Consider the following 21,297-nt stretch of genomic DNA (forward strand, 5'->3'; position numbering starts at 1 on the left):
TATGGCGGCAGGGCAACTCGACCTATTTCTCGCGAGATTGTGAGTGTAGATTCTTCTAGGAAGGGCGAAATCCAGCGCTGTTGTGCTGCATAGGATTGATCCCCGCGACGAGGGTAGGGATTCTTGATCGATCGAGGGCGCGGCGCCATGACTGTGTCGATGCAAGGGCAAGAGGCCGGGAGTATCCAGAGAATGCCGATTGTGGGATCCGGCAAGATCTGGGAGGAGATGCTGGCTCGCGAATTCTCGCATCACAGGCAAGGAATCGCGAGAATCAACAACGGGAGCTTTGGGAGCTGTCCTCGATCGGTCCTGGAGGCGCAGCAGCGGTGGCACAGGCAGTGGCTGGAGCAGCCGGACGAGTTCTACTTCGGCCCCCTGGAGAAGGGATTGCGCGCGTCGCGGGAGGCGATCGCGTCCATCATCCGCGCGCCCGACGTGGAGGAGATCGTCCTGGTGGACAACGTGACCACGGCGGCGGCGATGATCGCCCAGGACATGGCGTGGGGATTCCTGGAGAAGAGATTCCACCCCGGCGACGCCATCCTCATGCTCAACTGCAGCTATGCCGCCGTGAAGAAGTGCTTCGAGGCCTACGCTGTTCGCGCCGGCGCGAGGATCATCGAGGTGGAGCTCGCGCTTCCAATCCTCTCCGCCCGGCAGATCATCGACAGCTTCCAGCGATCGCTGGAGCAGGCCGCCAAGAGCTCCACCACCATCCGGCTGGCGGTGATCGACCACATCACCTCGATGCCATCGGTGGTTCTCCCGGCGCGAGATCTCGTCGCCCTTTGCCGCGACGCTGGAGTGGAGCAGATCTTCGTGGACGGCGCTCACGCGATCGGCAACATCGAGCTGAGCGTGGAGGAGATCGACGCCGACTACTACTCGAGCAATCTCCACAAGTGGCTCTTCGCTCCACACAGCGTCGCGTTCCTCCACGCCAAGGCCAAGCATCTGGAGCGCCTCCACCACCCGGTGGTGTCTCACAACTTCAAGCTGGGGCTCTTCAGCGAGTGTTCTTGGGTGGGGACGAGAGACTACACCTCCCAGCTCGCCGTGACCGCCGCGGTGGAGTTCATCGATGGGAATCTAGGTGGCCTCTCCAGTCTCATCGCTTTCAATCACCGGGGGGCGATGGCGATGGCGGAGATGCTCGCGGCGGCGTGGGGGACGCAGTGTGGGACGTGTGCCGAGCTTGCTTCGTCCATGGCGATGGTGGAGCTCCCGGCGAAGCTGGAAGTGGCGAGCGAGGAGGCGGCGCTGGAGATGAGGACGAGGCTGCGCAGGGAGTTTGGAGTGGAGGTGCCGATTTGCTTCCAGGCGGGGGGATCGCCCAGCGCGAATTCGAAGAGCAAGAGATCCGGGACGGCGTACGCGAGAGTTTCTCACCAGATTTACAACAAGCTCGAGGACTACGCGAGGCTGCGAGACGCTGTGAAATCCTTAGCTCGCTAGATTGCGAAGAATGTTTTGGATCATACGTGGATAAATAATAAACCTTTGCTCCTGTTAAAGCCTCTTAAAGTGGGTTTGTGTTCTAGGGTTTATGAATGGGCCAGGGATGGAGCTCGGAAAATGCGATGGATTTCTGCCGATCGAGAGCTCTAACATCTCAGTGCTGCTCGAGCACTGTGGTGAATCTTTGAGGTGACACTTCATTCATTGAGTTGCTCTCTCTAGTTTCGATTTCTTGCGGCTGATTAACCTCGCAATTTGTAGAATGCAATGCCATGGCGCGATTTCTTTTTCTTGGCGCTGGAGCTCGTCACAGAAGATCCGTGAAATCTGAGGTATATTTCGCTTACACAAAGAATTCCTTTGGCTTTAGATGGACGCTCACACTTTGGTCGCTGTTCGTTGATAGAGGAAGAGTGCGCTGTGATGCGCTTACTTTTGTGCTCCAACTGTGTTAGCTCCAGGCGGACGCTGTCCATCGTTTGGTAAATTTTGGTTTTCAAGCTAAGAATCGCGTCCATTGCTATTCCTTTTTTTGTGCTCGAGATGGACTCGTGTTGTGGCAGATCCTTGAACGATATTGATAGTTTCAGCATCTTTTCGAAACACTTATGAGGGAGCTCCATCCTTTTCTCTCAAGATCACCTGCGATTTTAAGCTCAATATTGGCTTTTTACCCCACATTGCCATGACGATTGGCAATCTTTCTCTTTTCTTGTGTTTCTGATGGAGCTTTTCAGGATATTTCGCGAGGTTTTTCTTTTTGTAGCCTGCTATTGCTGAAAGCCGAAGCTCGAAACGGTTTCTTCTTATAATTTCTAGTTTTGAATCACGTACTAATTGACGATTTTTCTACGACGAATTTCCTTTATGAGTTTCTGGAACTCAAATAGGAGAAGATATAACTGTTCTTCTTTGGAGGTTGATGATTTAATGATATTGCAGCTACATTGTTTTTGGCTTAGCGCAACAGTTTCAGCAGTAGCGAATCAACGAAGGTATATTTTTCGTTCAATGTTGTAACGTATAATTTCATCGGGCATTCAGGCTAGATTGTGAGAAGGCAGTAAACGAGGAAGACGAGTTCAGAAACTTATCAGAACTCCGATAACTCACGTTCGAGGCTCTTTGCTGATCTTTGGGTCTGTAAGCGAAAAAGAAGTTCAGCTCCGATTCCAAAGGTACTTCAAGGAGCTCGGTAACTCCTTCCATCATCTGTATAACCTTGCTCATCGAGGGCCGTAAGTTTGGATCGTCTCGAACACACATCGCCGCAACATTCTTCAATCTTTCCTTTTCGTTCTCTTCTTCAGAGAGGTGAGCAGCGGCACTACCGTTTCTGTTACTAACCAACAAGTAGTCCTTCAGGTAATCGCCTGAGAGGTTCCTGTTCTTGCAGCCTGTTATGATCTCAAGCAGCAGAACCCCGAAGCCGAAAACATCTGTTTTTTCAGTCACCGTTCCTTCCTGAATACACTCTGGTGCAACATAGCCAGGAGTGCCTCTCGTAGTCGTCAGCTGCAACTGGCTTTCCTTCCTGTCCATGAGCTTGGACAATCCGAAGTCTGCTATCTTCGACTGGAAACCATCGTCGAGGAGTACGTTCTCCGGCTTCAGATCCAGGTGGATTATCCTTTCAACACAGTCATCGTGTAAGTAGTTCAATCCTCTCGCTGTGCCTATTGCGATGTTGAATCTAACTTTCCACGAAATATTCCCAGGAATTCTGTCGTCTTCAAATATCCACTGCTCTAGAGAGCCATTCTTCATATACTCGTACACAAGGAGCCTTTTCCTGGGTCCTTGCGCACAGAATCCCAGCAGCTTGACGAGGTTCCAGTGGTGCGTCCTGGCTAGAATTCCAACTTCCGCAAAAAAGTCCTTACTTCTCTGGTTCGACCCTTCGAGCTTCTTCACAGCAACTTCAGTTCCATCGGCAAGTAATCCTTTGAAAACGCTTCCGAATCCTCCATTCCCGAGGCAGTTGCTGAACTTCCCTGTGACTTCTTCAAGCTCCTGGAAACTGAAGCGCCTGGGCATACCCGCCATGAGGGATAGCTGCAAGGTGCTTTCTTCTTCTCCCTCGTCGTCATCATGCTTATTTCTCCTCCGGCAGTGCCATCCGAGACAGACTATCAGCAGGAACATTGTTGGAACAAGTACTCCCAACGTGATGGCCTGGAGTTGCGTCTTGGAAATCTTTCGAGGGCGGGCAACTTTCAGCAGAGCAACGTACTTCCCAGATCGGAGTGACTGCACGTCGCCGTGCGTGAGAAAGCAGCTCCCGTCATCATAAAAGGCCGCCGTGCAGGTGCAGTTCGACTCACAGCGCCCCTGACACGCGTCCACTGATGCTTCAGGAACTGGAGTGGAATAATTTGTGGAGAAGTAATCAGCTCCCTCTCTTCGAACGAATCGATACTCGAGCTGGTCTTCGCATGTCTCTAGTGGATATGGTGGCTGGCAGTCTTCACCTCTTCTTGCAAAGGTATCTGGACAAGTTTCCTCGCATGCGCCTGATGCTGAATTGCAGGTTCTGTATCTTCCACATCCACTTGGAAGAAAGCACTTGAAGAGAGTCGAAAACCTGAAGAAATCTATCCAGTTTGTACCCGTCCAATTCCAGGAGTACAAGACGACATCCCCGTCCGGTTTCAGCTTTATGAAAGTGGAGGCCGTGAGTTTTGACCCATTTATTGGCAACTCCATCACTTGGTCTTTTAAACCTCGACTGGAACATGACAAGGAAAACACCAACCCCAAGTCATCACGCTTCGTTTCAATCTGTGAGAAGTTGGCTCGCAGATCCAGAGACACGTTACCATCGTTTTGCCAGCAGAACACCGCAAACATATCTTCCTCGCTGGTAATATTACCGAAGCTCCAGTATGGTTGCGAGGCGTACAACAGTTGCAGCCTGTTATTCTCTATGACGAGACTATAGAGGCCATCGCTGCTGTCTTCTGAAGTATTCCAACTTACGAGCTTTTGTCCCGGCGTAAGTGCTCGTTGCAACAGCACAGTATCAGAAGGTTCGTCGCTGCTTTGCCAGATGACATTGCTTCAGCTTTCATCCAGGAGCATTATGGCTGCGCGATTGGAAATACAGAGCCACCGGACGCCTCTGTTTGCAGTTTTCGTGGACCATACAACATCATCGTCTTCGATTTTAAGCTCTCCATCTGCGGTAAATTGTAAAGTGGCATTCTCACCTACAAGCCTCGTCTGTCGGGCCTTCCACAGGATGACCGGTTTAGTGAGATCCCAATACTCACTTGGATTGCGGATGGCAATGGGTGCCAGGAAAAACGATTTTGGCGTTTCAGCGTTATAACTCAGCATCCACACCTGGTAACTCATGCCCTGGCTGATATCTATGTTGCTATAATTTGACCATAAACCAGCGTAGCGGCCACTCAAACCGTATGGATCAAGCGGATACAAGGCACCATTTATCTTGGTGGTGAAGTTCGAGTAGCATATTTCTGCTTGAGCAAAACGCAGGATGAAGATCGACGAGACAATGAAGCACAACTTTCCTTTACTAGCCATTATTTTTTCGGCCTCTCAAGCGCTGAATTATTTGAACTCCCAGCCAGCTGTGTCACGCTATTTGGACAAGACCTTGCAAGGTGGACTACGTCAGATTCACTTTTTGACTGACTTGATATTGGAGGAATTTATGGCGTCTGCCGAAAAATGACCGTGGACATGTGGCATTCCTTTATTCATCTGGAAGAATATTTTTCGCGGATATTCTCTGCGTGAAAACGTTGTAGCGGTCACTCGTGTTCTCACACAACTCCTAGACTAATGTCTGTAGTCATTTCCTCGTTTTCGAAGGAGAGACTTGAAAAAACATGGGTCTGATTGAGTGCTCTCCAGGACTTCTAACATTGCTGTCGAATATCAAATTAGAGAATCGTAATACTGTGGATAACACTGTCCCTGGCATTGCACTCTCTGTTTGCTGAGCCAAAATTGTCATCTTAGCTTGAGTTGGCTGATCTATTACCAAATAGGGCCCATCGTACCGTGAAGAACACTTCCTTCCTAGGATGCCTTGCACCACAACTTTGGCCATGACAGAATCTCCAACACCAAAGGGATGATCATTGATTGTTTTCTTGTAGTTCCTTGAATAACGAGCTTGTGCCTGTTCAATGTTTGCTCTTGCTCTTTCTTCCAAGATTGCCCTGTGATTCGAGCTTTCTCCAACATAGTTCTGGGATTCAATACCATCATTGGTTGCGGTGAGATCTAATCCAGGGTGAGCAGGTTTCTTCGCTCTTCTCCTGTAAATCATCTCAAAAGGTGAAAAACCTGTGGACCTGTCTTGTTGTTCTGTAAGCAAAGAGTACTTCCGGCAAAACATTGTCCCACTCCCCTTTCTTGAGCAAAATATTTACTGAGATAATCTTTTCTAGTGTCCTGTTAAAGCGCTCTACCATGCCATTAGTTGAAGGTTTGAATCTTCCTGTCAGGGTGTGCTTCACACCCATTAATGCCTCACTGCAAAACTCCTTTATCCTGTCAGTAAGGATCTGCTCTGGGACTCCATGTCTTAAGATAACATCCTCGTAGATAAATTCCACGGCAGTCTGAGTAGATTTGTCATTTACTGCTCGTGCCTTAACCCACTTAGAGAAGTAGTCCATGCAAACAACAATATATTTGTTCCCATGTCTGGAGGGGAAGTTGAAAGGTTCAACGAAATCAAGTCCCACCCTTGCAAAAGGCCCTCCAATTGGCAGCGGCTGTAATTCTGAGGTTATAGATGACCGCATAAGAGCATTAGAGATCTTGCAAGCTGTAACCCGATCAACATCATTCCTCGTACCAATCCACCAGTAATGCTGCTGTAAATCATCTAGGATCCTGTTCCGTGACAAATGACCCGATAAAGAGGAAACATGGTATCTTAGCACGAGCTCATTGACCTCATCCCGCTGAACTACCAACAGGTATTGATTCACCTCCCTTGAAGCGATGTACATTAGCTTGCCATCTAGCAAACCAAACTTATCTCTTCCTCGATTGAGTTTTCTCCTCACTGACTTGTCAATGCCAGGAACAATCTCTCCTGATTCAGCGAAGGCCAGGCGCAGTTTGTATTCTTCGCGATCCATGGAAGTCCAAAGCAGGGATAACTACTTCAACCGATTAAATAATCAAGTCCAAATAGGGATGCTCACGCCAGAACAGGAATGATAAATATTGCCAATGCGATTAAACATGAGAAATATAGCAAGGAAATTCAACAAATTTGTGAGACGGTCTAGCTGTGAAAGGCTCTGGATAACCCATCTGCATTCGAGTTTTGTGAGCCTCTTTTGTAGACAATTTCATAGTCATATCCCATTAAGTAAATCGAGATGGCCTGAGAGTGATCCTGAGCCTTGAAGAGCCTTGACTCTTAGTGATCAGTTTCGATCTTGACTTGCTATAATAAGCAATGGGATGTTCCGCATTCCCATTCCCAATCTGTGCCAATATTGCCTGACGCATTGCACTGCAAAAGGAAAGCCTTGCTGCACCGGATGATATAGTAAATGGATCAATACATCACCAGGCAACTACAATACCTGCAATCAGGATAAGATAATATAGGCTCCTTGCACAGCTCCCGCTTTAGTTCTTCAAAGGTGTTCTGCTGCTCGGCACCCCAAGCCATCCGCTCCGACTGCTTTAGACAGTGGCAAGGCCCTTTCTACGAATTTGTTGATAAATCTTTGATAATAGCCAGCCAGACCAAGAAAGGCTTTAATCTGCATCGAGGCATTAGAGTTCCAAACACACGAAGGAGAACTCGTGGACCTGCTTCTTTCCCTCAGGAATTTCACTGCTGATATTTTCTCAGGATCCGGAGCAATTCCTTTGCCAAACACCACATGTCCAAGAAACTTAATTTCGCACATGAAGAAGTGACATTTCTTTGGCTTAATCTTCAGACCTGCTGCTTTCAATCTGGAAAATACCTTTCTGAGGTCTGTGATGTGGCTACATACTCCTCGAGAATAGACATTAACACCATCTATATAGACAAGTGACAATTCCCATCTGAGCGTACCAAGGACACAGTCCATAAGTCTTTGAAAAGTAGCAGCATACTTGCATTTGAATGGGTACGATTAATAAAAAATGCCATTTAAAACAAGCATATAATACGGCATTTAAATCGGCATTTAAACACCAAGAATATTTTTTAAAAACCCTAAAGAATATGCTTTCTTTTACTTAGGATTAGGGTTCATGTAAATTCAGGGTTCGCGGGATCTGAAAGCGCTGAGGTAAGTCTGGGATGGGGGGAGGAAGGTAGCCATGCTGGAGCGGGCTCATGTTCTGAAACTGAGGCCGACATCCAAGACAAGCCATGGCATGAGTCTATGGAAGTGTAAGTATTGCTCGAATACTTACACCGGCGCGGCTAAACGAGTTCGCGCTCACCTTGGGGGTGTGGAAGGAAGGAATGTAGAGATTTGTAGCGGTGCCAGCTGCGGGGCAAGTGGTGGGGCTACCAGAGGGCTAGGCGAGGTGAACAGTGGCAGCGTTCCACTTTCCGAGAGCAGCAGTCTTAAATGAAGTGCTGCACCGACACTGGATGGTGACATTCGAAAGATGATGAAGTCTGCAAAGGTTCAATGTCTGGATGATGCCGTGGCCGAGTTCTTCTACGTTGACAATATCCTTTTCAACACCATTTGGAGGCCAAATCTGAGGAAGTTGCTTCAAGCTGCTATCGACTTCGGCCCTAGAGCTCTTGCACAGATGATGGGATATGAGAAGCTACGGAGTACACAGCTGAAGAAGCTTTATGATAGTGTCAATGCTCGACTTGATCCAATCTGTGAGGGGTGGAGAAGATATGGAGTTAGCATCATCACCAATGACTGGTCTGACAACTGTAGCCGATCCTTGATCAACTTCATGGCCTCCAACATCTAGGGTTCGGTTTTCTTGAAGTCTGTAGATTTCGAGGGCAGGACAAAGACGGGAGAGTGGATTTGGGTCGAGCTGAAGAAAGTGATTCAAGAAGTTGGCGAAGAAAACGTTGTTCAGGTGATCACTAACAATGCATCAAACTGTGTGCAAATGGGAGAACTCATGACAGCTGAGTATCCTCACATTCTCCACAGCCGGTGTGTGTGCCATGTCTTGGACCTTCTCTTCGAAGACATCGGGAGCTTGTCGTGGGTAAAACCATTGGTGAAAGGCTGCAACGAGGTGGTAACTTTTATCACCAAAAAACCTCGTGTTCTGGCTTTGTTTCGGAAGCTGAGCAATCGGGATCTCATCAAGCCGGCGAGCACAAGGTTCACTTACATGTTTCTAGTGATGTCTCAGCTCCTGAATCTGACGACCTTGGAGGCATTGAAGGAGATGGTTGTGAGCTCTGAGTGGCGGTGATTGGACGTCACAAAGACAGCCAAAGCCTAGCGCATTCAAACTCGGATCTTAGAAGAGACTCCGAACTCTTCTGGACTAGGTGCCAACACTTGTCGGTGCTGCTTGGACTGCTCCTCAAGGTCTTGAAGCTTGCGGACCGAGAGGGGCCAACTTCCCGTCTCATTTTCGAGGCTATGGACCGGATAAATAAGAAGCTTTCAGAGGCTGTTGAGATTGAGGATCTAGCAAAGTTCCTAAACCGAAGGTGAGTTTCTTGGTGACATTTTCAGACAAGTGTTCGGAGCTTCGCAGATTCCTGAACTAGATGGAGTTGATCTTCACACTTCAACATCGGCGGTACCCCACTCTCGAGTCTCAAATTGGCGCGATTGGGATGTTACTCGAAGGTGCAGCTTTGTCATGGTTTTCTCCTCTCCTGGAGAAGAGCATGAAAGGGTCATGGTTCTGGAGCTGATGGATCTTCAATTGTTCAAAGAAAAGCTCGAAGCATGTTTTGGCGAGACGGATTGGGTTTGGGCTACCACCACAAAAATGAGATGTCTCTCTCAGGGGTCTCGTCTTGCCTCGATCTATACTGCAGAGTTCCAACTCCTTGCCTTGGACACTCAATGGGATGAGCAGGCCCTGATTGATAAATTTTGTTTCGGCCTCAACAACGGTGTTAAGGATTTGTTGCTCACCATGGAGGATCCCACGGACCTGTCGGATGCCATCCACAAAGCTATTCGATGTGACAATCGTCTCTTTGAATGTCATCAGGAAAGTCGCCGCGCCGCCATTTTCCCGTCTCAGACTCAAGAATCCAACCTTGAGTCTTCGGGGCATACTCCTAGACCTACTGCTCCGGTCCCGATGGATATTTTTGGTACTCCCTGACTCATTAGAGGGAAGTTGAGTCCTGCTGAGAAGCAATGTTGAATATCTCATAATCTTTGCCTCTACTGTGCTGATCCAAATCACAAAGTAGCTGTGTGTCCCAAGAAGCCTCCCCGACTGCTCGAGTTCACTCTGCCTCAAAGTCCACCTTTGTTGCAGTCGAGAAACAACCTTGTCCAAACAAAGTAGGAGCTGTCTGTTTGGACTCCCTAAATAAAAATCACTTTTCTTTTTTATCAAGCTCCTCACCACCTTTCATCAAAGCCACCACCAATTCCCACAACTTCCGTGTCCCATGTCTCCTTTCTTTCACCGGACAATGAGGACTCAAGGCTCTGGCACTACTGGACTCAGGTGCAACTTCCTACTTCATGGACACGAACTTTGCTGCCCAACATCACGTTCCTCTTTCTCCTACTATATGGGATCTAAGGGTTGAAGGCATCGGCGAGCATTTTGTGTCTCCATCTTCTGGAATTAGGGAAATGTTGCCCGTTCGAGTACACATCGGGTCCACCGTCACTGATATCGCCTTCAACATCATCAACAGCAAGTCCTCCTCTGTAGTGCTTGGCCTTCCTTGGTGCCAACTATATCAGCCTCAGATCTGTTGGAAGGAATTACAGCTCGTCTCTCCCACATCACCATCTCCCACGGCTTCCCTTGCTGTTCATCAAGTCTGAATCAGGAAAATTTCCCTAAACTCAAATCGGGGTTCTGTTCCTGACTTTACGAAGTTTTCACCCTCTTGTTTTTCCTCTCTTCCATCTTACATTGGATAGTATCCTTGTCTCATCATTCCATTTAGTCGTACGCTTCTATGAAAGAACTTCTTCATGAAGAACCTATTTTCCTTTTTGCTTTGCATGTTTCTCTTATCAATCTTCCTAAGAAGTATCATGATTTTGGGGATGTGTTTGACAAGAAAAAAGCTAATGTATTGCCTGTTCATCAGCCTTATGACTGTCCCATTGATTTACAAGAAGGAGCCTCACCTCCGTGGGGGCCTATGTACAGGTTATCCCCATCCGATCTTAAGGCCCTCAAAGAGTACGTGGATGAGAACCTTGCCTCGGGGTACATTCAGCATTTGCAGTCCCCGGCTGGAGCACCTGTGTTCTTTGTCAAGAAGAAGGATGGGAGTTTGCGGCTAGTCATCGACTACTGAGGTTTGAACAAAGTGATTGTTTGGAACCATTATCCACTACCCCTGATCTCAGACCTGTTGGAACGCCTTGGCGGTGCTCGCTTCTTCACCAAGATCGACCTCCATAGAGCATACAACCTGATTCGGATCCGGCCTGGTGATGAATGGAAGACTATGTTCCGAACCCGCTATGGCCACTTCGAGTACACTATCATGCCATTTGGCTTGACAAATGCTCCAGCAGTTTTCCAACTCATGGCGAATGACGTCTTTCAAGAGTTTCTTGATCAAATGGTGATCGTCTACCTTGATGACATCCTCATCTATTAAAAAACTCAGGAGGAGCACGACGAGCATGTGCGCAAGGTGTTGGTGAAGCTGCAGGAACATATATGTGAAGCTTGAGAAATGTTCTTTCGATCAGGAGTCTGTAGAGTTCCTTGGGTACATTGCCACTCCTGAGGGTATCACAATGGATTCTACCAAAGTCAAGACTATTCTCGAATAGGAGCCTCCATAATCAATGTCTGACATTTAGGTTTTCCTTGGCTTTGTTAACTTTTACCGCAAATTCATTGATCACTACTCTGACATTGTCCTTCCTCTCACGCATCTCACTCGCAAGGATGTTCCCTTGTCTTGGTTTGCTGCTGCCCAGCAAACTTTGACACACTCAAGGCGGCCTTCAGTTCTTCTCCCGTCTTGATCCACGCTAATCCCTCACAACCTTTCTTCATCGAGGCTGATGCCTCCGACTTTGCCATTGGTGCTGTGCTGTCTTAACTCGGAGAGGATCAAAAATTTCATGCGGTTGCCTTCCATTCTCAGAAATTCCAGCCTGCGGAGATCAATTACGAAATCCACGACAAGGAGCTCCTTGCCATCCTGGATTCCTTTGGAGAGTGGCGTCGTTTCTTGGAGGGGGCGGGCCATCAAATAACTGTCTAGATGAATCACAAAAATCTTAAGTACTTTGCCACTTCCTAAGTTTTGAGCCGTCGTCAAGCAAGGTGGACACAATTCCTGAGTCGGTTTGACTTTGTTATCAAGTACAGACCTGGAAAGCTTCAAGGCCTTCCTAATGCTCTTTCAAGGCGCTCCTATCTCAGTCTCAGGCTTGGTAATTTTGCCTTCAATCAACAGGATCAAGTTATCCTCGGTCCTGATCAGCTTCAAGTTATGTCAATTTCCCTGGCCCCTTAGGACTCCTCCTTAATGGATGTGATCAGAAACAATCTTCAATCCAATGACCTCACCAGCGACATTTTCCTCCACCTTCAGGCTGGACACCAAGTGATTCCCAACTACTAGCAATTTGACGAGTTCGAGTTCTTAGATGGCTTGTTGTACCGTGGAGAGCAGCTTTACATTCCTGAAGGTGATGCTCGAAGGTTGGTCTTGATGGCGTGCCATGATAGCCCAACTGCTAGTCACTTTGGCATCGCAAAAATCTATGAGCTGGTTGCACGGGACTTTTGGTGGCCTCACATGGATGACTACATCAAAGCTTTTGTTACCTCATGTGACATTTGCGCCCAGAATAAGGTACCTCGCCAGGTGGATGGCTTCACAAAAATGATGCACTTCTTGCTGTGTACCAAAGAGTTTTCGGGCGAGGACATGGCAAAATTGGTATTCAGGGAAATTTTCCCACTTCATGAGATTCTTGCAGATGTGGTTTCAGATCAGGGACCTCAGTTCATCTCTCATTTCTGGAAATGGTTTTTGCAGCTGCTTGGAGTGAAGGCCAACCTCTCTTCGGCATATCATCCTCAAACTGATGGACAGTCCGAGCGAATGATTCAGACGTCGGAACAATTCTTGAGGTGCTTCATCAACTATCATCAAGATGACTAGTTCAATATCCTTCCCCTTGCTGAGTTCTCCTATAACAACTCTGTTCACTCCTCTCTTCGAGTTTCCCCCTTCTTTGCGAACTCTGGCCGAAATCCCCGATTCAATCTCTCACTTCCTTCTCCATTTGAACCTCCATCGTGCTCAGGAATCTCACAAAACATTTGCCAATGTCCATTGTCAGGATTGTCCCCCTTACAATATCGGGGATAAAGTCTGGCTCCTCAAGTGAAATATCTCCACCACCAAACCATGTCTTAAACTTGATTTCAAATGCTTTAGTCCTTTCTCTATCACTGCCATCATTAACCTTGTCACTTATCACCCTGCACTTCCCTCCTCATATCACATTCACCCCATTTTTCACTCCTTTGTCCTTGAGCCTTATATTCCCAGTCCTATTCCAAATCAGGTCATTCCTCTGCCTCCACCAATGCAGCTCGAGGATGGGTCTGAGTATGAGGTTCAGGACATCCTTGATTCCAAGATCTCACAGTCTAAACTCTACTATCTGGTCGACTAGAAGGGTTATGGACCTGAAGAACGCACTTAGGAACCTACGGACAACCTGATTCATTCTCCTGACCTTGTTCGGGACTTCCACCGCTGCTATCCATCTCGTCCTAATCCTCATTCTTTTTCTCCATCTCCCATCCCTCACCGCCCATCTCATCCTCCTCTTTGTTCTCATTCACGTCCTTGTTCCACTCGTTCTTGAGGAGGGGGTGTTGTTAAGAATCCCTTAATTCTTGCCACATTCCTGACTCTCGTTGGATTGCTGACCTACAGACCACATTCTTGACTCTCGAGACACTTCCCTATTTCTGACTCTCTATTTCCCGTACGATTCCTGAGTCTCGAGCCACATTTTTTATGATGATGTGGCACCTCCTCGACCTCAGCTATATTTAGGCCATCCTCGATCCAAGAGTGGTGGAGCTTCATCAACCTATAATATATATAAGTTAGCCTTGTTCTATTTCTCCACAATCTGAATCAATGCCAATCTAAGGCTTCTTCTTCGTTTCCACTAGTTTTTCTCATTGTCTTTTGCATTTTTCCAGTCTTGATCTTGTTGGGGGTCTTGACAGTAGAAACCACTATTGCAAGTTGGTCCTTTGAGATATCAAGTATAGAAGAATTCCCAGCTTTCATTCTAGGCAGCTCCTCACTCACATTTCTCATTTCTTCCATTAAAAAACCCTCATGAGCCATATTTGCCTCCATAATTTCCACTCAAAAAACCTGCCACACCATTAGCCATGGTGAGACTTGCACATGGGTGTTTCTATCGACATTGCCTTCCAGCAATGCCCTTGGCATCCTCATTGAAAGTCTCTAATGCCACAGAAGTCTCTCATTGACTCTACTTTGCTCAAATTAGCAACCACTTGTGTTGCTCAATTTAGCATCATCAAGCTTCTTGCATGGTCTGAGAATGAAGGACAGCCACACACTGCTCATGGGAGCATTTAGCAATGTGGCTACCCCTCATCTCCACCAAAACTAGGATCCATTCTCATGTGCTCACAACAACAAAGCCTCAAAGAAAACACACCTTTCCAATCAACACCCTGCACGCTCAGACTCTACTCCCCACCTCCGAGGAATCAATCTCTTGCCCCCAACCTTGAAAGAACCCACCCTCAAGATGTCCTGCCACATCAGCCTGTTTGCCACACCAGCTGTTCGATTTTGGACTCCACACCCTGCTCAGTGACAACCAGTCCTCGCCTTAAAAATGACCTAATAAAAGGATGAGCAGATATGTACTATGCATAATAGGCATGTATGGATGACCATAAAAAGCATTCATCCAATGTACATAATAGCAACATAATTATGGCAGGCCAATCAAATGTTGCCACCCGGCAAATGCAATATCATGCTGTACACAGCACCAGTTTACAAATAACATGCCATAGAATTCCCAATGTCTTGGAAGTTCATAACGCTGTTCATCCTCGATATTTGCATCACAGTAGAAGCAGATGAGGTCTGTCTGCAACTGCCACGGTCCCCAGAGCTGGAAAAGTTCATCCACGTTCTTCCAACCCCACTGAAGATATACTTGAGCCCACGCTACAAAGTTACCATTGGAGCTTACAAAATCACCCAGGTATGCGTTCTTTCTCCACTTGATTTCCAGACTCTTCCAAAACTTTCTTTTCTTTTCTTTTTGACGCAGAAACTGCACAGAGACTTGCCACCAACAACACTGAATGCATTCGGCATGAGCGAGTATACAGCTTCATATCAGGTCCAACTTTGAGAGCCCAAAAGAGACAAACATCCTTTGTCCCATGGGAAAGATCGTGTACTTTTTCTTCCAGTCAACTATACGATTCTAGGGGTGGGTCCGTGCTACGGCTACATTCCAGTGGTCACTCATCTCCATGGACAAGAGAGCTGGTCGGACGGGCATCCAGAAGCCTGGTTTACATCAGTTGGCGAGCGGGACCTGGATTACGTGACGCAAAACTACGTCTATCCCAGCTTTCAGCGCCACTCGCTCCTGTGGTATCACGACCACACTTACGGCATGACCCGGCTCAACATGGCTGCTGGCTTAGTCGGACTTTACGTGATAGAGTCGCCATGGGAAGATCCATCCTGGGTCCCGAAAAACTACGTGCTTCTGGTGATCCAAGACAAGCAGTTCTTCAGTGATGGCTCCATAAACTATCCCAATGTTGGGAGCAATCCGGCAGTTCATTCGCAGTGGTGTCCAGACTACTTTGGTGATACCATTCTGGTGAACGGGAAGATGTGGCCTTACATCGAAGTCTGGCCGGTGGTCGTGAGGTTCTGGGTGCTGCTTGTGGCAAACTCGAGATTCTTCATCCTCAACTTGAACGACACGAGCTTGAGCTTCATCAAGATTGGCACGGACAAAGGATACCTGGCGACTCCAATACGGCAGAAGAAGCTCAGGCCCTCTCCTTCCGAGCTAGTCGATATCTGAAGCCCGGGGAGAGAGTTTTCTTCTACGGCTCTATTCCCGAGTGGAAGCGTCACTGAGCAAGAAGTTCTCCTGTTCAAAGTAATGCAGACCAATGCTACCATCAACAAAGGATCCCACTCACTCCAAGCGAGCTGGCCGAGTTGCCGACGCTATTGATCATCAAAAGCGTTGCTTCCAGGCAGGGGGATCGCCCAGCGCGAATTCGAAGAGCAAGAGATCCGGGACGGCGTACGGGAGAGTTTCTCACCAGATTTACAACAAGCTCGAGGACTACGCGAGGCTGGCTAGCTAGAGTGTTTTGGATCATACGTGGCTAAATAATAAAACTTTGCTAGAGTCGAACGCGGGACCTGTTAAGGCCTCTTAAAGTGGGTTTGTGTTCTAGGGTTTCTGAATGGAGAGCTTTTAACATCGCATTTCCGTGGAGATCGGCGCAATGCTGCATTGATCGATTTTGGTGGATCTTTGAGGTGATGTTTCATTCATTGAGTTTGCTTTCTTGCGGCTGAGTAACCTCGCAATTTTTAGAATGCGATGCCATGACGCGATTTCTTTTTCTTGGTGCTGGAGCTCGTCACAGAAGATCCGTGAAATCTGAGGTATATTTCGCCTAGACAAAGAATTCCTTTGGCTTTAGATGGACGCTCACACTTTGGTATAGATGAAGAGTGCGCTATGATGCGCTTGCTTTTGTGCTCCAACTGTGTTAGCTCCAGGGAGACGCTGTCCATCGTTCGGTAAATTTTGGTTTTCAAGCTAAGAATCACGTCCATTGCTATTCCTTTTTTTGTGCTCTAGATGGGATCGTGTTGTGGCAAATCCTTGAACGATATTGATAGTTTCAGCAGCTTTTCAAAACTCTTATGAGGGAGCTTTATCCTTTTCGATCACCTGCGATTTTAAGCTCAATATTGCCTTTTTACCACACATTGCCATGGCGATTGCCAATGTTTCTCTTTTCATGTGGTCCTGATGGAGGTGTATCGTTCTTTCAGGATATTTCGGGAGGTTCCTCTTTTCGTAACCTGCTATTGCTGAAAGCCGAAGCTCGAAACGGTTTCTTCTCATAATTTCTAGTTTTGAGTCACGTACTAACTGACGATTTTTCTATTGACTTCGACGACGAATTTCCTTTATGAGTTGAAGAGATAACTGTTCTTCTTTGCAGGTTGATGTGTTTCAACACGATTTAATGAGATTGCGGCTACATTGTTTTTGTCTAGCTCAACACTTCAGCAGTAGCGAATCAACGAAGGTCTATTTTTCGTTCAATGTTGTAACGTATAATTTCATCGGGCATTCAGGCTAGATTGTGAGAAGGCTGCAAACGACGGAGATGAGTTCAGCAACTTATCAGAACTCCTATAAGTCACGTTCAAGGCTGCGGTTCTGCTAAGCTGGTCTTTGGGTCTGTAAGCGAAAAAGAAATTCAGCTCCGATTCCAAAGGTACTTGAAGCAGCTCGGTAACTCCTTCCATCATCTGTATAACCTTGCTCATCGAGGGCCGTAAGTTTGGATCGTCTCGAACACACAACGCCGCAACATTCTTCAATCTTTCCTTTTCGTTCTCTTCTTCAGAGAGGTGAGCACCGGCACTACCGTTTCTGTTACTAACTAACAAGTAGTCCTTCAGGTAATCGCCTGAGAGGTTCCTGTTCTTGCAGCCTGTTATGATCTCGAGCAGCAGAACCCCGAAGCCGAAAACATCTGTTTTTTCAGTCACCGTTCCTTCCTGAATACACTCCGGTGCAACGTAGCCAGGGGTGCCTCTCGTAATCGTCAGCTGCAACTGGCTTTCCTTCCTGTTCATGAGCTTGGACAATCCGAAGTCTGCTATCTTCGGCTGGAAACCATCGTCGAGGAGTACGTTCTCCGGCTTCAGATCCAGGTGGATTATCCTTTCAACACAGTCATCGTGTAAGTAGCTCAATCCTCTTGCTGTTCCTATTGCGATGTTGAATCTAACTTTCCACGAAATATTCCCAGGAATTCTGTCGTCTTCAAATATCCACCGTTCTAGAGAGCCATTCTTCATATACTCGTACACAAGGAGCCTTTTCCGGGGCCCTTGCGCACAGAATCCCAGCAGCTTGACGAGGTTCCAGTGGTGCGTCCTGGCTAGGATTCCAACTTCCGCAAAAAAATCCTTACTTCTCTGGTTCGAGCCTTCGAGCTTCTTTACAGCAACTTCAGTTCCATCGGCAAGTAATCCTTTGAAAACGCTTCCGAATCCTCCATTCCCGAGGCAGTTACTGAACTTCCCTGTTACTTCTTCAAGCTCCTGGAAACTGAAGCGCCTGGGCATACCCGCCATGAGGGATAGCTGCAAGGTGCTTTCTTCTTCTCCCTCGTCGTCATCATGCTTATTTCTCCTCCGGCAGTGCCATCCGAGACAGACTATCAGCAGGAACAGTGTTGGAACAAGTACTCCCAACGTGATGGCCTGGAGTTGTTTCTTGGAAACTTTTCGAGGGCGGGCAACTTTCAGCAGAGCAACGTACTTCCCAGATCGGAGTGACTGCACGTCGCCGTGCGTGAGAAAGCAGCTCCCGTCATCATAAAAGGCCGCCGTGCAGGTGCAGTTCGACTCACAGCGCCCCTGACACGCCTCCACTGATGCTTCAGGAACTGGAGTGGAATAATTTGTGGAGAAGTAATCAGCTCCCTCTCTTCGAACGAATCGATACTCGAGCTGGTCTTCGCATGTCTCTAGTGGATATGGTGGCTGGCAGTCTTCACCTCTTCTTGCAAAGGTATCTGGACAAGTTTCCTCGCATGCGCCTGATGCTGAATTGCAGGTTCTGTATCTTCCACATCCACTTGGAAGAAAGCACTTGAAGAGAGTCGAAAACCTGAAGAAATCTATCCAGTTTGTACCCGTCCAATTCCAGGAGTACAAGACGACATCCCCGTCCGGTTTCAGCTTTATGAAAGTGGAGGCCGTGAGTTGTGACCCATCTATTGGCAACTCCATCACTTGGTCTCTTAAATCTCGACTGGAACATGACCAGGAAAACACCAACCCCAAGTCATCACGCTTCGTTTCAATCTGTGAGAAGTTGGCGCGCAGATCCAGAGACACGATACCATCGTTTTGCCAGCAAAACACCGCAAACATATCTTCGTCGCTGGTAATATTACCGAAGCTCCAGTATGGCTCCGAGGCGTACAACAGTTTCAGTCTGTTTTTCTCCATGACGAGACTATAGAGGCCATCGCTGCTGTCTTCTGAAGTATTCCAACTTACGAGCTTATCTCCCGGCTTAACTGCTCGTTGCAGCAGCACAGTATCCGAAGGTTCGTCGCTGCTTTCCCAGATTACATTCATTCTGCTTTTATCCAGGAGCATTACAGTTGCGCGATTGGAGATGGCGAGCCATCGGACCCCTCTGTTTGCAGTTTTGGAGGACCAGACAACGTCGCCGCTTTCTTCAAGCTTCAGCTCTCCATCTACGGTAAATTGTAAAGTGGCATTCTCACCTACAAGCCTCGTCTGTCGGGCCTTCCACAGGATGACCGGTCTTGTTAGATCCCAAAACTCCCTTGGATTGCGGATGGCAATGAGTGCCAGGAAAAACGATTTTGGCGTTTCAGCGTTATAACTCAGCATCCACACCTGGTAACTCATGTCCTGGCTGATATCTATGTCGCTATAATTTGACCATAAACCAGCGTAGCGGCCACTCAAACCGTATGGATCAAGCGGATACAAAGGACCATCTATTTTGGTGGTGAAATTCCTGTAATACAGTGCCGCTTGAGCAGAGCGAAGGATGAAAATCGACGAGACGAGGAAGTACAGCTCTCTGCTAGCCATGGCTTGCGTTGCTGGGGAGCGCGCTCACATACTCGGGAGTTCCAGCGACTCGAAGCATTAGCTTTGAAGAAGTCTTTCCGCAAGTACGTATGACTATAGTTATTTATTCGTTCGCGTTTACACAGCTGATAAGGAATAGTCTGTGCCGCTGTTCATCGTTGAGTTTTAGTAATGCCAGGAAATTGTCTCGTCGGGACTGTTTCAACGCTAATTGCTATTCAATGCGGCACTGCAATGTGACCATGTGCGAGGTATTGTTTAGTAATGGTTTGCGGAGTCTAACAGCGACTTTTCATTTTTCTTGGCAAGAAACACTGCGCGACGCTGCGACGTAGGGAACGAAGAACACGATTCTGAACCACCAAACCCAAAACTCCTAGAAGCATTGTGATCGGCATCGATTCTCTTGTTGAACAATGACGAAATACTTCCTCCGAAGGTGTATTTTTACTTCTTTGACAAAGAATGGACCTCAACAAATTTTGTGATTTTCAGAGGCAATACTATACCTACGTTTAAATTATGCTCCGGTTTAACTATCGACCACTATGTTGTGAGAAAATTGCAAATGACGTCGATGACATCGATGAATCCAGCAACTTATCAAAACTTCTATGCGAGACGTCCGAGGCTGAGCTCCTGCTCAAGTGCTCTTTGGATCTGTAAGCAAGAAAGAAATTCAGCTGTGATCGCGAGGGCATTTGAGGCAGCTCAGTAACTCCCAGTATCATTTGTACCACGTAGCTCATCGAGGGCCGTAAATCTGGATCGTCTTGGACGCACAAGGCTGCAACGTTCTTCAATCTTTCTCTTTTCTTCTCGTCTTGATGGAGGTGAGCAGCAGCACTGTCGTTCTGTCCATTGACTAACAAGAAGTCCTTCAGGTAATCACTTGAGAGGTTCCTGTTCTTGCAACCTGTTAACATCTCGAGCAGCAGTACCCCGTAGCCGAAAACGTCGGTTTTCTCAGTCACCGTTCCTTCCTGAACACACTCGGGTGCGACGTATCCAGGGGTGCCTCTTGCAATTGTCAGTTGTAGCTGGCTTTCCTTCCTGTCCATGAGCTTGGACAATCCGAAGTCGGCTATCTTCGGCTGGAAACCATCGTCGACGAGCACATTCTCCGGCTTCAGGTCCAGGTGGATGATCCTCTCAGCGCAGTCGTCATGTAAGTAACTCAATCCTCTTGCTGTGCCCAAGGCAATGTTGTATCTAACGTCCCTTGTAAAACTGCCAGGCTTTCTATCGTCTTCAAATATCCATCGCTCCAGGGACCCGTTCTTCATATATTCGTACACAAGGAGCCTTTTCCTGGGACCTTGGGCACAGAATCCCAGCAGCTTGACGAGGTTCCAGTGGTGCGTCCTGGCTAGGATTCCAACTTCGGCGAAAAAGTCTTTGCTCCTCTGGTTGGAGCCTTCGAGTTTCTTCACAGCGACTTCAGTTCCATCGGTAAGTTTTCCTTTGAACACGCTTCCATATCCTCCGCTTCCCAGTCTATCACTGAAGTTCCCTGTGACTTGCTGGAGCTCCTGGTAACTAAAACGCCTCGGCATGCCAGCCATGAGAGAGAGCTGCAAGGTGCTTTCTTCTTCTCCCTCGTCGTCATCTTCCTTGTTCCTCCGGCAGCGCCATCCGAGGCTTACTATCAGTAGGACGACTGTTGGAATAAGTACTCCCAAGGTGATGGCCTGGACGTGCTTCCTGGAATTCTTTCGTGGCTGTGCAACTTTCAATAACGCAACGTATTTTCCAGTTCGAAGTGATTGCAC

General features: G+C 47.6%; 2 protein-coding genes across 18 annotated transcripts; one reads left to right on the plus strand and one right to left on the minus strand.

Moving 5' to 3' along the window:
* Positions 1-126: 126 nt before the first annotated feature.
* Positions 127-21,284, plus strand: LOC9649129 (putative L-cysteine desulfhydrase 1). Of its 17 annotated transcripts, none has more exons than XR_002993132.1 (14): positions 16,095-16,177; positions 16,236-16,306; positions 16,369-16,444; positions 16,506-16,962; positions 17,012-17,290; positions 17,342-17,625; positions 17,695-18,461; positions 18,507-19,005; positions 19,052-19,163; positions 19,220-19,327; positions 19,381-19,608; positions 19,695-19,776; positions 19,835-20,693; positions 20,763-21,284. XR_002993132.1 is itself a non-coding variant. In XM_024681638.1 (13 exons), the coding sequence occupies exon 1, from the start codon at positions 148-150 to the stop codon at positions 1,456-1,458; it is 1,311 nt and encodes a 436-aa protein (XP_024537406.1). In that variant the 5' UTR covers positions 127-147; the 3' UTR covers positions 1,459-1,650; positions 1,723-1,793; positions 1,868-2,456; positions 17,012-17,290; positions 17,342-17,625; positions 17,695-18,284; positions 18,334-18,461; positions 18,507-19,005; positions 19,052-19,163; positions 19,220-19,327; positions 19,381-19,608; positions 19,695-19,776; positions 19,835-20,048. The 17 variants fall into 17 exon arrangements, 15 of the variants coding, with proteins under 15 accessions (XP_024537406.1, XP_024537409.1, XP_024537415.1 ...); XR_002993133.1 differs by having other exon boundaries at positions 17,017-17,290; XM_024681638.1 differs by lacking the exons at positions 16,095-16,177; positions 16,236-16,306; positions 16,369-16,444; positions 16,506-16,962; positions 20,763-21,284 and adding exons at positions 127-1,650; positions 1,723-1,793; positions 1,868-2,456 and having other exon boundaries at positions 17,695-18,284; positions 18,334-18,461; positions 19,835-20,048.
* On the minus strand, positions 2,491-5,010 carry LOC9649130 (G-type lectin S-receptor-like serine/threonine-protein kinase SD2-5). Its single transcript, XM_002976612.2, has 2 exons — positions 4,604-5,010; positions 2,491-4,498 (listed from the first exon to the last, which is right to left on the minus strand). Exons 1-2 carry the CDS (start codon positions 5,008-5,010, stop codon positions 2,491-2,493), a joined length of 2,415 nt encoding a protein of 804 aa, XP_002976658.2.
* Positions 21,285-21,297: the final 13 nt, after the last annotated feature.

This window comes from Selaginella moellendorffii, unplaced genomic scaffold (genome assembly GCF_000143415.4).
Source record: "Selaginella moellendorffii unplaced genomic scaffold, v1.0 SELMOscaffold_31, whole genome shotgun sequence".
NCBI lineage: Eukaryota > Viridiplantae > Streptophyta > Lycopodiopsida > Selaginellales > Selaginellaceae > Selaginella > Selaginella moellendorffii.

What these genes read in the sequence shown, in the direction of transcription:
- LOC9649129 (XM_024681642.1), top strand. Translation starts at nt 148, where the DNA reads ATGACTGTGTCGATGCAAGGGCAAGAGGCCGGGAGTATCCAGAGAATG.
- LOC9649130 (XM_002976612.2), bottom strand. Translation starts at nt 5,010, where the DNA reads ATGGCTAGTAAAGGAAAGTTGTGCTTCATTGTCTCGTCGATCTTCATC. An exon ending in GAAGACGATGATGTTGTATG is followed by an intron (nt 4,499 to 4,603) that starts GTCCACGAAAAC and finishes CTGGCAAAGCAG; the next exon opens with CGACGAACCTTCTGATACTG.